This window comes from Mustela erminea, chromosome 8 (assembly GCF_009829155.1).
Source record: "Mustela erminea isolate mMusErm1 chromosome 8, mMusErm1.Pri, whole genome shotgun sequence".
NCBI lineage: Eukaryota > Metazoa > Chordata > Mammalia > Carnivora > Mustelidae > Mustela > Mustela erminea.
The window spans coordinates 20,792,223-20,806,543 of record NC_045621.1 but is presented as its reverse complement, the minus strand read 5'-3'; the positions used below and the strand labels follow the sequence as shown (position 1 = coordinate 20,806,543).

General features: G+C 40.5%; 1 protein-coding gene across 1 annotated transcript in view; it reads left to right on the top strand.

Annotated features, from left to right (window-relative positions):
• The first annotated feature begins 2,794 nt into the window (after nucleotides 1-2,794).
• Nucleotides 2,795-14,321, top strand: part of ACADL (acyl-CoA dehydrogenase long chain) — a 39,056-nt gene continuing 27,529 nt past the window's right edge. Inside the window, exons 1-4 of the mRNA XM_032354668.1 lie at nucleotides 2,795-3,082; nucleotides 8,343-8,498; nucleotides 10,546-10,683; nucleotides 12,236-12,400. Coding sequence (XP_032210559.1) covers nucleotides 3,006-3,082; nucleotides 8,343-8,498; nucleotides 10,546-10,683; nucleotides 12,236-12,400 — 536 coding nt within the window. The 5' untranslated portion in view covers nucleotides 2,795-3,005. The remainder of the gene's footprint in view (nucleotides 3,083-8,342; nucleotides 8,499-10,545; nucleotides 10,684-12,235; nucleotides 12,401-14,321) is intronic.

The window sequence follows — 14,321 nt, the reverse complement described above, 5'->3', positions numbered from 1 at the left end:
CCTGCTTCTCCCTCTGCCTCTGCCTGCCATTCTGTCTGCCTGTGCTCGCTCTCTCCCCTTCTCTCTCTCTGATACATAAAATCTTTAAAAAATAAAATAAAATAAATAAAATTAAGGTGGTTCAAATTATCCTCACCAAAAATGGGACAAACTAGCATCAGGGATGGTCTGATGCAATATATTGAGAAGGATGTCACACTACTTATATACCCATTCTGCCATAAGGAAAACTCAAAAACCAAACTAAGTTATTTCTAAAAAATACTTGGCTTTTGCTCTTTAAAAAAAAAATGTTAATGTCAAGATTTATCAGACAAAAGGAGCTGTGCCAGGTTCAAGGGTATTAGGGAGACAAGATAACAAAGTATTCTGCATTGGACTTGTCAAAAGTTCAGAAATAGCCAAAGCAAAACCAGTGAATCACTGAAGTAATTAGTAGAAGTTTTTTCTGCGCACACAAAGAACAGTTCACAAATGGGAAATATTTGAACCAAAACATGGAATGAGGCCCTGCGGTATATCGTTATAAAGCAGCTTAACAGTAGACACCCCCCAACCAGTGTCACTTTCCAGTTTCAGTTGCCTGTGGTCATCCCTGAAGGTCAATAGTAGCCTAACTCTACATTACAATGCCTCCTGTCACTCACCTTACCACATCTCATTACATAGGAATTTTAGCATTTCACAACTCATTGACTTCACTGCCTGCTTGCTTCAGATAGCTCCCCCATAGTTCTGCCCTGGCACCTTCCCTTCCTCTTGATAGGAAAATGAATTTTTATCTTTTTCAAGTCTTCTGCATCTGAAATTTCACTATTAGAGCCAATTATTTGTGTTAAAAAAATTTTTTTTGTCAAATTGATTATCAAAGGCCATTATTAAAAGTCACCATCATCTGAAAATGTAAGTATATTAAGTGGAGGAGAATAAAAACAGCTAACACTTACAGAAAGTCGTATGCAAAGCCTTGAGCAATGGTGTCCTAGTCCGGGTCACAGATGTGGTCCTGGTGGGGTGGAGGCTGCAGAACTTGCCAAGGCAAGGTGGGGGATGAGAGGTGGCTCCTCATCACTAACTGGGCTTCTTGGTCCAAGACACGAAGATAAAGTTCTCGGGGTGGCTCAGTCGGTTAAGTGTCTGCCTTCAGCTCAGGTCATGATCCTAGCATGCTGGGATCGAGCCCCACATCGGGCTCCCTGCTTTTTGGGGAGTCTGCTTCTTGCTCTTCCTCTCTCTCCGTCCCTCTCCTCGGCTTGTGTTCTCTTTCTGTGTCAAATAAACAAATAAAATCTTGAAAAAAAAAAAAAAGAAGAAGAAGCAGACAAAGTTCTTGGAGTTCTATTCTTCTCCCCGCCATTAAGGAGTCTGAGATCATCAACTTTTGGGGGGAGGTATGTCTCTCTTTATAGATTGGGCCCATACAAAAGGAAACCTGTGCTGGCCGGTGGATTGAGTTCAAGACATTTATCACTCTCCAGAAACACAACAGCCAAAGTTGGTTCTGGGTGTGCTCCAAGGAGAACCTGCCTCTGCCATGTGCAGGGCCCACCTCTCCATGGACACAGGGCACTGAGGTTCCCAGGAGATCATCAAGCCCCACACCATCTCTTGAAATACAACAGGCCTCTGTCTCTGTGCTGGCATGCCTCACCCCTGCCCACAGAAGCTCGAACATCATCTGGACCCAAGAAGCTGCTGAGGATAACTGCTATCGACAACCGCTACACCTAGACCAAATGTTGCACTGCCACCCAGGCCAACTTTGCCAAGGTCGCCTTTTATGCCATCTCCAAATCTATAGCTATCTCACCAACACACCCGTAGTAAGAGACCCTGTTTACCATGCCTCCCTATCAGTTCACTAGACTGCCTAGTAAAGACCCACAGCACAGTCTCTGTGCAGAGGATCCAAAATCCAGCTGCTGCCACCACACAATGTTTTTATACAAGGAAATTAAAGTGAATCAATCAAGCTTGTAAAGCAAAACAAAACAAACACTGGTGAGATGTGCTAACTATCCAGAACCCTGGACCTCATCATCAAATATTACCGCTGCCGCGGTTCGTCTCACACCACACTGAGGCACACTGCCTCCGTAGTATTTTATTATTATCATAATAACTAACATTATTATCATTTTTATTTCATTTATTATTATTGTTTTTCAGGGGCTCAGCAAGACCCTGCAGAAAAAGGTCTGTTATCGCCCCATACTGGCAGGAACTTGATCAGCCGATGATCATCTGGAAAAAACAATAGTCTGAAGCTAGTAAGTACCCTGGCACAGCCTCCTCATGGTGGTGGTCCCTAAGACACCCCCCCACCCCCACCCCCCAGGCATCGAGTCTAGAATTTTGGCAAGCCTGCACGGAGCCCTGAGCTCCCCCTGTCTGCTAATATCGTTCACATGCTTCTGTTTGGAATGAACGTCCCCCCCTCTTTTTTAATTCTTGATATTCTGCAATCAGTTAATGTGGGCTTGATTTCCAACGCAAAACCTCGTTTTCGGGCCTTTTTATCTCCTTCACTATTAGAATGGTCTCAATGCCCTGCCTTACCTCCTTAGAATTCCACGCCGCCAACTACTTGAGTTCAAAATCCTTCACAGATTCCCTACCCCTAAAATACCAAGTCCATACATTTCAACAGCTCAGACTATCACTCCATTGAAATGTCAATTATCAAGCCGTATTTGGTAAGTTGAGGGAAAAAGGGAAAGGGCAAGACGGGAATCCCGATCAGAGACGACTCGGTTGGCGGCGCCCCCAGAGAGGAGTGTTGCAGTCTCCGACACGCTCCACCCGCCCGCCCGCCCGCCCGCGAGGAGGCGGGCTCCGGAGGTCGAAGCTGTCATCAGACTTCGACTCCTCAAAGGCTCGCGGGACGCTTCGCAGGGCCCGACCCAGCAGGCCGGTCCCGCGGAGAACCGAGCCGCCCGCCCCCGGCGCCGGGGTCTCCGAGAGTCGCGTGCGTTTCCCCGCCGCCCTCCGCCGTCGTCCCCGCCATGGCTGCACGCTGGTTCCGCGGCTCCCTACGCCGGTGGGGCTGCCGCTGCGCCCTGCCCTCGCGGCCGGCCGCGAGGTGACTGCGGGCCGGGGGGCTCCAGCGGAACTGCCCGCGCGGGCTGCGGGACTGTGACTGGGCGGGAGGAGAGGGGAGGGGAGCGGAGGGAGAAGCGGGGAGGGGAAGGAGGGGTGGCAGAGAAGGGGCTGAGGCACTGGGGAGGGTGGCGGGGGGCCTGGAACGCTGCGGGCCCGCGTCGGCGCGGTGCGTGAGGGGCGGCGACCTGGGCGGTGGGCGCGGGAGGCTGCGGGGGTGGGGCTGGGCCTCGACCTGCGGCGCGCGGAGTCGGGGTGGGACCGACCTCGACCGGGGCGAATGTGGGCTTCGGGTGTGTCCCAGGGGTCGCGGGAAAACCCAAAGCGGGGTTCGCCGAAGGCTCATTCTCCGGCCCCCGTCTGGCGTGTGGGATTGTAGCACCCGCCGTGGGGGCGCGGGGGGTGGGGCGCCGCGCCTGGCGAGGGACTCGGGCTGCTGCCTCTGGCCTTAGAACCTTGGCGAAGGGCCGCGGAGCAGTGGCCCAGGCGCTTGCAGGGTAGTGAGTCTGGGGCTGGGGCTCCGCGTCGCAGACCTGGAGAAAGAAAGGGTCAGGCGTCCGCGATGAAGCCTGCTGGCGAGAGTGCCCCCGAGAAGGCAGCCCAGGACTGCAAAGACCTGACGTCCGCCCCACCAGACAGTGCCACTGAGCCTTATTTAGTAAATGCTTTAATCAATTAAATCAGAAGAGTAGATAGTTTGTCAGTGGCTCTGTGATTATTAAGGTGGTGTTTATGAGATCAAAAGCTTTAGATACGGACACATAAAATCCATCGGATGAACTGGAAGCGTCCAGGATTCACTATTTAGGGAGTAGGACATGAATGGTAAATTAGCTCATTACAACATTGGTGGAACTCTCAGGTGCTGTGGGAGTGGAAAAATAACCTGTTCCTCCTGAGGACCGTTGGGAAGACTTCACTGAGGAGGTGACTTGGCTTTAGGACGCACATACTTTTCTGAGCTCTTCCCCAGAGTTTCGTAAGACTGTGACTTTCAATTTTTTGTTATCGGGACTCTCACACTCCTAAAGTTAGAGGACCCCCCAAAGATACTTTGTGTGTGTGTGTGTGTGTGTGTGTGTGTGTATGTGAGGGTTGTACCTACCTATATTGATATCAGTGGATAACTACAAAACAAATTTTACAAATGTTTAGTTAATTAAAAGTAACAATAGAGGGTGCCTGGGTGGCTCAGAGGGTTAAAGCCTCCGCCTTTGGCTCGGGTCATGATCCCAGAATCCTGGCACCGAGACCCACATCAGGCTCTTCTGCTCAGCGGGGAGCCTGCTTCCTCCTCCTCCTCCTCTCTCTCTCTCTCTACCTGCCTCTCTGCCCACTTGTGATCTGTATCTGTCAAATAAAATCTTTTTTTTTTTTTAAGTAACCATAGAGATTACGGTAAGTGAAGTAAATCAAACAGAAGGATACTGTACGATTTCATTTATACATGGAATTTTAAAACAACAAATGAAAAAAAGAACTCAGATACAGAGAAAAAATTGTGGTAGGGGGGAGGGTGTGGAAATGGGTGAAGGGGGTCAAAAGGTACCAGCTTCCAGCTCTAAAATAAGTCATGGGAGTTTAATGTACAGCATGGTGACTGTAATTGGTACTGTATATATATTTAAAATTTGCTAAAAGAGTAGACCTTAAAGGTTGTCATCACAAGGAAAAAAATTATGTGGTGATGGATATTAACTAGATTTATTGTGTTGATTATTTCACCATATATAAAAATACTGAATCATGTACATCTGAAACTATATATATCAATTATATCCTGACAATAAGTAAAATAACAACCCATGATGTGTTACCATAAATATCATTTTTAAGAACAGTAGCTTTTAAAAAAAAAAAAAGAAAGAAAGAAAAGAGACATCATTTACATTGTCTGGCTTCGTAGAAGACATCTCAGTTCTCATATCTGTTTCTGCATTACGTGTATTGGGATAAATTATTATGGCTGAAGTACAGAAAGAAAATCTCATAAATTCTGAAAAAGGAGGACCTGAGGGACCCTCTGAATAGGTCAGGGACTACAGTTTGATTATAGCAGGCTTCTTAATGTGCAAGTGAATTATTCAGGGAATTTGTTGAAATACAAATTCTGATTCAGTAGATCTGGGGTGAGGTCTGAGTTGGTGTATTTATAACCAATTCCCAACTATCACTGAAGGTGCTGGAGGAGACTGTCTCCCTTTTATAATGTAAATGATTAAAAAAAAATAATAGAACTTGGCCTGTTAAATTAGAAGTTTATTTTTGTTCAGTACAGATTTCCTGGTCTTTATAAGGAAAAAAAGGGCCAGTGTATTCAATAAAATTTTCTTGGTCTTCAGGAAGTGGATGGTCCAACATACTGACTGTAAACTGTCTTGATTTTCTTCCACGTATTCTCTCTTAAACGCTTTTGACTGACCTGAATTATCTTTATTTTTCCTGGCACTTCTTTCACTCTCTAGCGTCTTGGTTTATTTTACTTCGAGATATTCCAAAGGTTTCTTTAAGATAATATGGGATATAAAATTTTACAATAGAGGGAGACTGGAATATAAATCCCACCCTGTTATTTGCTAATTATGTTGACAAATGATTCTGTGTTTCAGAGCACCCGTTTCCTAGTCTCGGCACATTTTTGTCTTGAGGGAAAATTTGAAGTATGGAAAAGCTATGTGGACAAATGTGTGCGTTATAGTTTTGTTAATACTAGCAGGAAATTGGAACCAATCATTTTGTTGGATTTCTTTTCCTTTACTTCTTGCTGTTCTTGGTCGCTTGGAAGAATGAAGAGGTAGACCAGACCTGCGGAGTCGTGGGCAGCAAAGCAAGGTTTACTGACCAGTAGTGAAGTTTATTGAGTGACGGTACAATGCTGCTACTGGAGTTTCTGAGTCTAGGGGGTTTTATGGGCTTGTTGGAGGGCTGTTGTAATCTGATTAATTAAGTCTCCCTGCACCTGGCATCATCAGGTTTTTTTGTCACATGGGAAAGAGTGGAGGCTTCCTTCTGAAGTATTGTGAAATCCTTTCAAGTGTGGTTTCCTCTTAGGGCGGAGTTCCCTAGTCCCTGCTGCCTTTCTTCCAACTATCCTTCATCAATTTCAGTTACGGGATAAAGTAAACTTTGGATGTCTGTTTGATAAAACAGTGTAGTGATAGGCAAGACCCCTGCACGTGTTGGTGCTGTTACCTCTGACTTCATCTATTACTGTTTTCACTCAATCTACTTTGGGCCTCCTTGCCCTTTCTAGCATATACCAGGTACCATCCTGCCTGACACCTTTTGCTCGAATTGTTTTCTTGTCCTAAAATTCTTCTACTCCCAAAATCTGCTTGGCTCTCCACCTTGAGGTGTTTGTTCAGATCTCATTTTTCTAACTTAACCTACCTTGATTGCAGGATTTCCCTCCTGCAGGCGTGTCCCAGCCTTGTCCCAGACACACACTCTGAACCTTGCTCCACTTTTCTTTTCCATAGAACTTACCACCTTCTCCTTTATTCTATAATTTGCTTCTTTATTATTTATCGTTATTCAGTCTCCCCTTCTAGAAATGGGAGCCCCAAAACAAGAATCTTTATTTATTTTGTACACTCTTGTAGCCCAAGGTACCTGAACAGTTCTGGTGCATAATGAGTACTCAAAAAGTATGTGTTGACCAAATGAATGAATGAGCCGTTAAAAATAATGATTTGAATGACTGAGTAGTAACCATGAAGGCAAAAGGCAGACTTATATATAAAAATTGTAGCACTGCCTGTTCACAGCCAAAGATTACCATTTGAAAAGCTTCTCAGTTATATTAATAAACTTCACTAAAAGTTGCATATGAAAGATAAATCTAAAGCAAAATGACAGAAAATGCATATTAAGTGTATTACTTAGCTTATGCTGTCATAACAAAATACCGTAGACTGGATGGATTGAACAACAAACTTATTTCTCATAATTCTAAAGGTTGGGTAATGGAAGATCACAGTGCTAACTCTCTCTTCTTTTTATAAGGCCACAATTCTCTCAGATTAGGACCCTCCTTATGACCTCATTTAACTAATTACCTTCTCAAAGCCCCGTTTCCGAATACAATCACAGTGAGAGTTAGAGCTTCAACATGTATTTGGGAGTGACACAATTCAGTCCATAGTATTAAATAAAAATACATAAGCTAAAACAAAGTAATCCATATCTGGCGGCAGCATTGGGGGTGGGGGGGGTGGGGGGGGGTGGGGAAGGGGAGGTTGAGACAACCTAATTGCCGGTAAGCAAAACTACCTTTTAAACAAAAACACTAAGGAGAGGAGGGGGAAGGAAGGAGAAAAGAAAAAAGAACGAGAGGAAAACAACAACAACAACAACAAAAAACAAAAAAAAAACACCACGTTCCATCTAAGGAGGAGAGAAACTCCAAACAGAATTTCATGCAAAACAGAAAAACAACCTTTACTAAAATTTGCATATAGGATAAAAAGCTTTTAGATATGAGTTTGAAAATATGCAAAGTGATACACAGATTTTCACACTCTTTTAGGAGTGCCTCAAGGGGGAAATAAACCTGAAAACCACTGACCTAAAGGAACTACAGAGCAGTCTTATCTTAAGGTTAATAGCAGGGACAAGGAGAAGGAAGGGTCCGTTTTTGAAGATCTTGAATAATTCTGTGTTAATCCTTACAGAGATTCATGGACTTTTTAAAAAATTTTCACCAGGTTGCCCTTAATATGGCTATAACATCCCATAGTTTATATCTTACATACCTGCCATTTCAAATTGTATGATTCTGAATGAAATATTAATTTGGGTTCTGGAAAAAATGTTAATACTATCTTAAACATCATAGTAACATGAAAACATCAATATTATTCTATGGTGGTATTTGAGTTTTACATAATTTAATTCACATCGTGTGACAACACTGTTTTACCTCAGTTCAGACCTGTGGTTAGTCATTGACACTATGTCCTCACTATGGGTTTGAAAGTGAAGAGTGAGTTGAATAAAGACAAACTATTTGATTTCATCTAGATGAGGTAGATCCTATCAAAAGTGGTAATATTCAAATTTGAGCAGATCTATCAAATTTCAGAGCCTTTCTACCTACTTCTGTAGTGTGTCTGGGTCGGGGGGGGAGAAATCAGTGTTATGTGTTCAGTAGAAATAACCTTCCATGCTGTTTAGCGGCATTAATTTGTATATGAAGAGTAACAAATCACTTAATTTTCTTAATGTATATGTATATTTTTTAGATATTCTCATTCTGGAGGAGAAGAACGTCTAGAAACTCCTTCTGCTAAAAAATTAACAGATATAGGAACTAGAAGAATCTTTTCTTCAGAACATGACATTTTCCGGAAAAGTGTAAGGAAGTTTTTTCAAGAAGAAGTGATTCCTTACCACGCAGAGTAAGTGGCACGTTTTCTTTTAAAGGAATATGCGTAAGGGGAACAATAAGAACCACTTCTTAGATAGTGCTGCAAGTTGTTCTACAGAAAATATACTGTGTTAATTGCTCTATTAACCTTTCGCTCTCTTAACTATAATGCTGTAATACTTAACTGTGTAACCATAAACTTAAGGATTCTTAAGAATTCTGAGATTCTTAAGCTAGTCCAAAGCTATTTAAATAAATTTTAAAATATACAATTGAAAATAAGACTATTTTGCAAATTCGCAACTCATTCTAAGAGTAGTAATACTCTTAAATGTCAATTAAGTAGCTAAATAATTAATTACATATTTTTTTCCTGCTTCATTAATGAATTAAAATATATAAAAGCTTAGCTGGCCAGCATAATGCAAATCTTGGTTGGCAATTGGCCACCTTAAAGTATTTTATTACTGGGCTGTTTATTGATTAACTGATTAGTTACTGATCCTGCTTTGTTGACCAAAAACCCATCATTTCTATGAAAATAGAATTTTGCTCTATTTCCAAAATTCAGTCACTGTCAGCACTTTACTACAATTAAAATGTTTTTTTTAAACACTGTTGGGGCATACCTAGGTGGCTCAGTTGGTTGAGCAGCCCACTCTTGATTTCTGCTCTAGTCTTGATCTCAGGATCAAGCCCTGCCCACCCCCCCATCAGGCTCTGTGCTGAGCTTGGAGCCTGCTTAAGACTCTCTCTCTCACCCAACATCCTCCCCCACCCTGCCCCTTATATGCTCTTTCTTTAAAAAAATAAATAAATAAATACCTTCCATTGAGACTTGATTAATGCTTTCTCAGTAAAAATGACCAAAACTAGCTAAACTTAATGTTAGCACTAGTCTTTGGTGAAAAGCAACTTTCTTTAAAAACAAAGAAGGGCCCCTGGGTAGTTCTGTCAGTTAAGCTTCATTCAGACTCTTGACTTCTGTTCAGGTCATAATCTCAGGGTCCTTGGATCAAGCCCCATGTCGGGCTGCTGCTGAGCATGGATCCTGCTTAAGATTCTCTCTCTCTTGGTCCATCTGCCCCTCCCTCTGCTCTACTGGCATGTGCACACTCTCTAAATAAATAAATAAATAAATAAATATCTTTAAGAAAGAAAGTAGGAAAAAGTTTTGCTCTAGGAGATTCTTTTTTGTTTATTGCCTTACTGATTTGAAACTTCGTTCCAGAAAAATTGTTGGTGAGGATTTGAAGTAAAAATGGTAGAAGTTGACAAATTTTAGGTTACTGATAAAACTATTTCCCAAGGTAATTTAGGCAATGATTACATCAAAATGTACATGGCAATCAAACTCTTTTCATTTAAAATTTCTTGAGGTATCTGTGTATAGCTTTAATCAGCATCTGCAAAAATATACCTCATACTTACCATAGCTAAATACCACTTAAAAAAATAAAAACAAAAGTTCTCAGATTCTTTATCTCCGACTTGCCATCTCTTTCCTCATTATCATTTTTTCCCCATTCTCATTTTTAAAGAGGAAAAGCAGAGGTTGCACAATCTTACGCAACTCTCTAATCTTTTCAGTTCATTTGACAGCTTAGCTGCAAGATGTTTCTGTTTTCCTGTTGTTCCTCCTTAAACTTAAGATTGCCTGCTCCTGTCACCTTTTTTCTTTGCTCATCCTGGTAAATTCAGCACGTTAAGGAAATATACAGAGGCCAGTTGCCTTTACAGGAGAGTTGGGCAAATTCCCATGACAACGTGGCACAACTAAGATTCCGTCCTAAGGGTACCAGTTGAGAGAAACTGTCCCCATGAATATCAGTGGATGTAATTTGCAGGTCCGATGAATAGTCAAGGGAGGAGAGTCGGGCAGGTGAGAAGTAAGGAAGACAGCAAGGAGGAGGAACGATAAAAGAGTCAGATGCAAATAGGAAGTGATGGCCAATGTCAACAATAATTGCCTCAAATGAAGGGAACATTCCTGAGCAATATCATTCGTAAGTTCAAATTATGATCATTAAAGTAACGGGAAAGAAGTTTTTCTGATTTTAAAATGTTGCTGTTTGCAGATGGGAGAAAGCTGGAGAAGTGAGTAGGGAGCTTTGGGAAAAAGCCGGAAAACAAGGACTGCTCGGTATCAATATTGCAGAGCGTCATGGTGGTGTTGGTGGGGACCTTTATTCAGCAGCTGTTGTTTGGGAGGAACAGTAAGTATGCAGACATTGGAAGTGGAGTCTTATTTGTTGCTCACTTTCCTGAGAAGAGGATGAATTACGCTTTCTAATCTTAAATATTGAGAACAGTGTAAAATGTGAATGAATAAACCCTTCATGTGCTCTTGTGCATTTTTTTTTTAATGTGGGAAGATAGGCAGATGCCCTTTAAATTGTTAAAATAGGTGCTGTTGAAAATTAAAGAGAGCCCTTCATTTTTAATTGCTTCATGTTTACTTTTCTTCTTTTAAAAAGCTATTTGGGAAAAAAAAAAACAGTAGAAAAATATTTCCATCAAATATACTTAAAGTTTAAGAAGAAATCTGTATGAGAAGAAATACAGATTTCAGTTGATGAATGGGCACAGAATTTGACCCAACAGTTCATCAAAACAAAATTCAAATAGGTTCTTTTGGATGAAAAAAGTTCATCCTTATACCAATCAAATGCTAATTAAATTAACCTGGAGGTGTCATTTTGAGTGTTTGCAAAAGTCGGTGAAAATTCAAAATCATAATATGCATTGCTGACAAGGTTGAAAATGAGATACTCGTGCTATTAGTGGCCTTATCAATTAGGACATCCAATACTTTGGAGATTAAAAATGTGGATACATATAAAAAATGGAAAATATTTCTGCTTTTTTTTTTTTTTTTTTTTTTTTTTTAAAGATTTTATTTATTTATTTGACAGAGAGAGAACACAAATAGGCAGAGAGGCAGGCAGAGAGAGAGGAGGAAGCAGGCTCCCTGCTGAGCAGAGAGCCCGACGCGGGACTCGATCCCAGGACCCTGAGATCATGACCTGAGCCGAAGGCAGCGGCTTAACCCACTGAGCCACCCAGGCGCCCCAATATTTCTGCTTTTTGATCTAGGATGCCACTTTGGGGAATTTATCTTAGGGATATAATTTTGTAGAAAAAAGAGGAGCTGTGTGCAGAAATCATCATCATGTTAGATCATAGTCTTCCAAATACGGAAGTAATCTAAATATCTGGTAGTGGGAGAATGAATAAGTAAATTCTATCACATAAACAATTTTGAATATTTTACAACTATTTCAGATTATTCTTTGATAGCTAGGTTAGAAAGAATGGCTGTTTCGTGTCACATAGTTAAAAAAAAAAAAAAACAGTTAAGTACAAATTCACACCATGTCTGCAACTATGTTAGAAGATATCCTTATGGAAAAGGTAATTTGCCAGAATGAAAATAGTTGCTATGTTAGGGTAATACAACTGTAGGTGATTAATACTTTTAAATATTTTATCTTTTAATTCATTAGACAAGTATTCATGGAACTCTATTAGAGTACTATTAATTGTGTTAGAGTCAAAAATTAAAAGATTAATAAAAGCAAAGAGAGAACATTTTCAGGAACTTCCTACGTTTGTGCAGAGACAGGCTATTACCATACAATGTGATAAGACTTAATAATTTTTGTTGTTTATTGTTTGTTATTATTTCATTAAAAATCAAAAAAACTGAAAGCAGAACAAAATAATTATTTTGTGCTCTAAATTTTCTTTTTCTTTTTTCTCTTTAAGAGCGTATTCGAATTGCACAGGCCCAGGTTTTACTCTTCATTCAGATATTATCATGCCCTATATTGTAAACTATGGCTCAGAAGAACAGATTAAACGGTTCATCCCGCAGATGACCAGTGGGAAATGTATTGGTGCCTTAGCAATGACAGAGCCTGGGGCGGGAAGGTAAAGCAGCATTCATTTGGTTTTAAATTTCTGGAAGCACTGCCCAACAGCAAATATTTTCTTATGATTCACTTCATACAAACCTTTGAACAATACGGAAGGAGGAGTACAAATGTGAACACAAGCAACCTTAAGTAACTTCAAACTCCAGTAGGAAAATAAGACCTTATCATATGTGAGTAATAATAAAACATTTATAATATATGCCATTTTGAGATATTGATATGAGGTAATAGCCTACCAAATAAAAGGGTAGGATATGAGTTGAATTTGGAGCATGGTGAATTTGCATTTGAGGTGACATTCACATGGAAATGTCCAGAAAGCTTTTCGAAATAGGTGTTTGGAACTCTGGAGGTGGATGGGGGTGCAAAGAATTGACGCAATGGGAACGAGTAAGATCATTTATTCAGTCATTCGAAGGTTACTGACTAAGTGCCTTTAATGTGCCAGTAGTGAACAAAACAGACATGTTTGTTGTGCTTACTGAGGAGAATGACAAGAAACACATAAATAGTAGATCCCTAATTATAAATTGTGATTAAGTACTATGAGGGGAACATGGTGCTGTGCTAGAGACTGTATGAGACTGTATGACTGTAGAGCATGTATGTTTGTTGGAAGAGGGAAAAATGAATTTAGATATGAATGTCAGAGAAGACCTATAAAACGTGGTTATATGTAAACTGAGGTGTGACAGCTTTGTAATATAACTTAAAGTTTGGAATTGTAATACTTCCAGTTTTGTTTTTCTTTTTCAAGATTGCTTTGGCTATTCTGGGTCTTTTGTGAATCTGTACAAATTTTGGGATTGTTTGTTCTAGTTCTGTGAAAAATGCTATTGGTATTTTGATAAGGATTATAGTAAGTCTGTAGAAAATTCTTTAGATAGCTAGTATAGACATTTTAGCAATATCTCTTCTTCCATTCCATGAGCATGGAATGTCTGTCCATTTCTTTGTGTTGTCTTGAATTTCTTTCATCGGATTACAGGTCTTTCACTTCTTTGGTTAAGTTTATTCCTATTTTATTATTTTTGATATGGTTGTACATAGGATTATTAATTTCTCTTTCTGCTGCTTCATTATCAGTGTATAGGAATACAGTAGATTTCTGTACGTGGATTTTGTATCCTGCAAATTTACTGGATTCATTTATCAGTTTGAGTAGATTTTTGGTGGTCTTTCAGGTTTTCTGTATATAGTATCCCGAAATTGGCAAATAGTAAAAGTTTTACTTCTTCCTTGACAATTTGGATGCCTTTTCTTTCTTTTTGTTGTTTGGTAGCTGTGGCTAGGACTTCCAGTAATATGTTGAGTAAAAGTGGTGACAGTAGATAACCTTGTGTTGTTCCTGACCTAGGGGAAAGCTCTCATTTTCCCCCATTAAGTATGTTCACTTTAGGTTTTTCATATAAGGCCTTTATTATGTTGAGATATGTTCCCTCCGGACCTACTTTGTTGAGAGTTTTTATCATAAATGGATGTTTTGTGAAATGCTTTTTCTGCATCTGTTGAGGTGATCATATGTTTTTTATCCTTTCTCTTATTGATGTGACATAGCACATTGATTGATTTCTGAATACTGAACCACCCTTGTATCCTGGGAAGAAATCCCACCTGATTATGGTGTCAAGCCAAATATGGGGCTTGATCCCAGAACCTGGAGTTAATGACTTGAGCCAGAGGCAGACGCTTAACCATCTGAGCCACCCATTCATTTTGAAAGTATCTTGTTGAGGATTTTTACATCTGTTTTTATCAGAGATACTGGCCTGTTGTAGTTCTCTCTCTTTTTTTGTGATGGTGGTGGGGGGTGTCTATCTAGTTTTGGTATCAAGGTAATACTGGCTTTATAGAATGAATTGAGAAGTGTTCATTCCTCTTTTATTTTTTGGAATAGTTTGAGAATAATAGGTTTT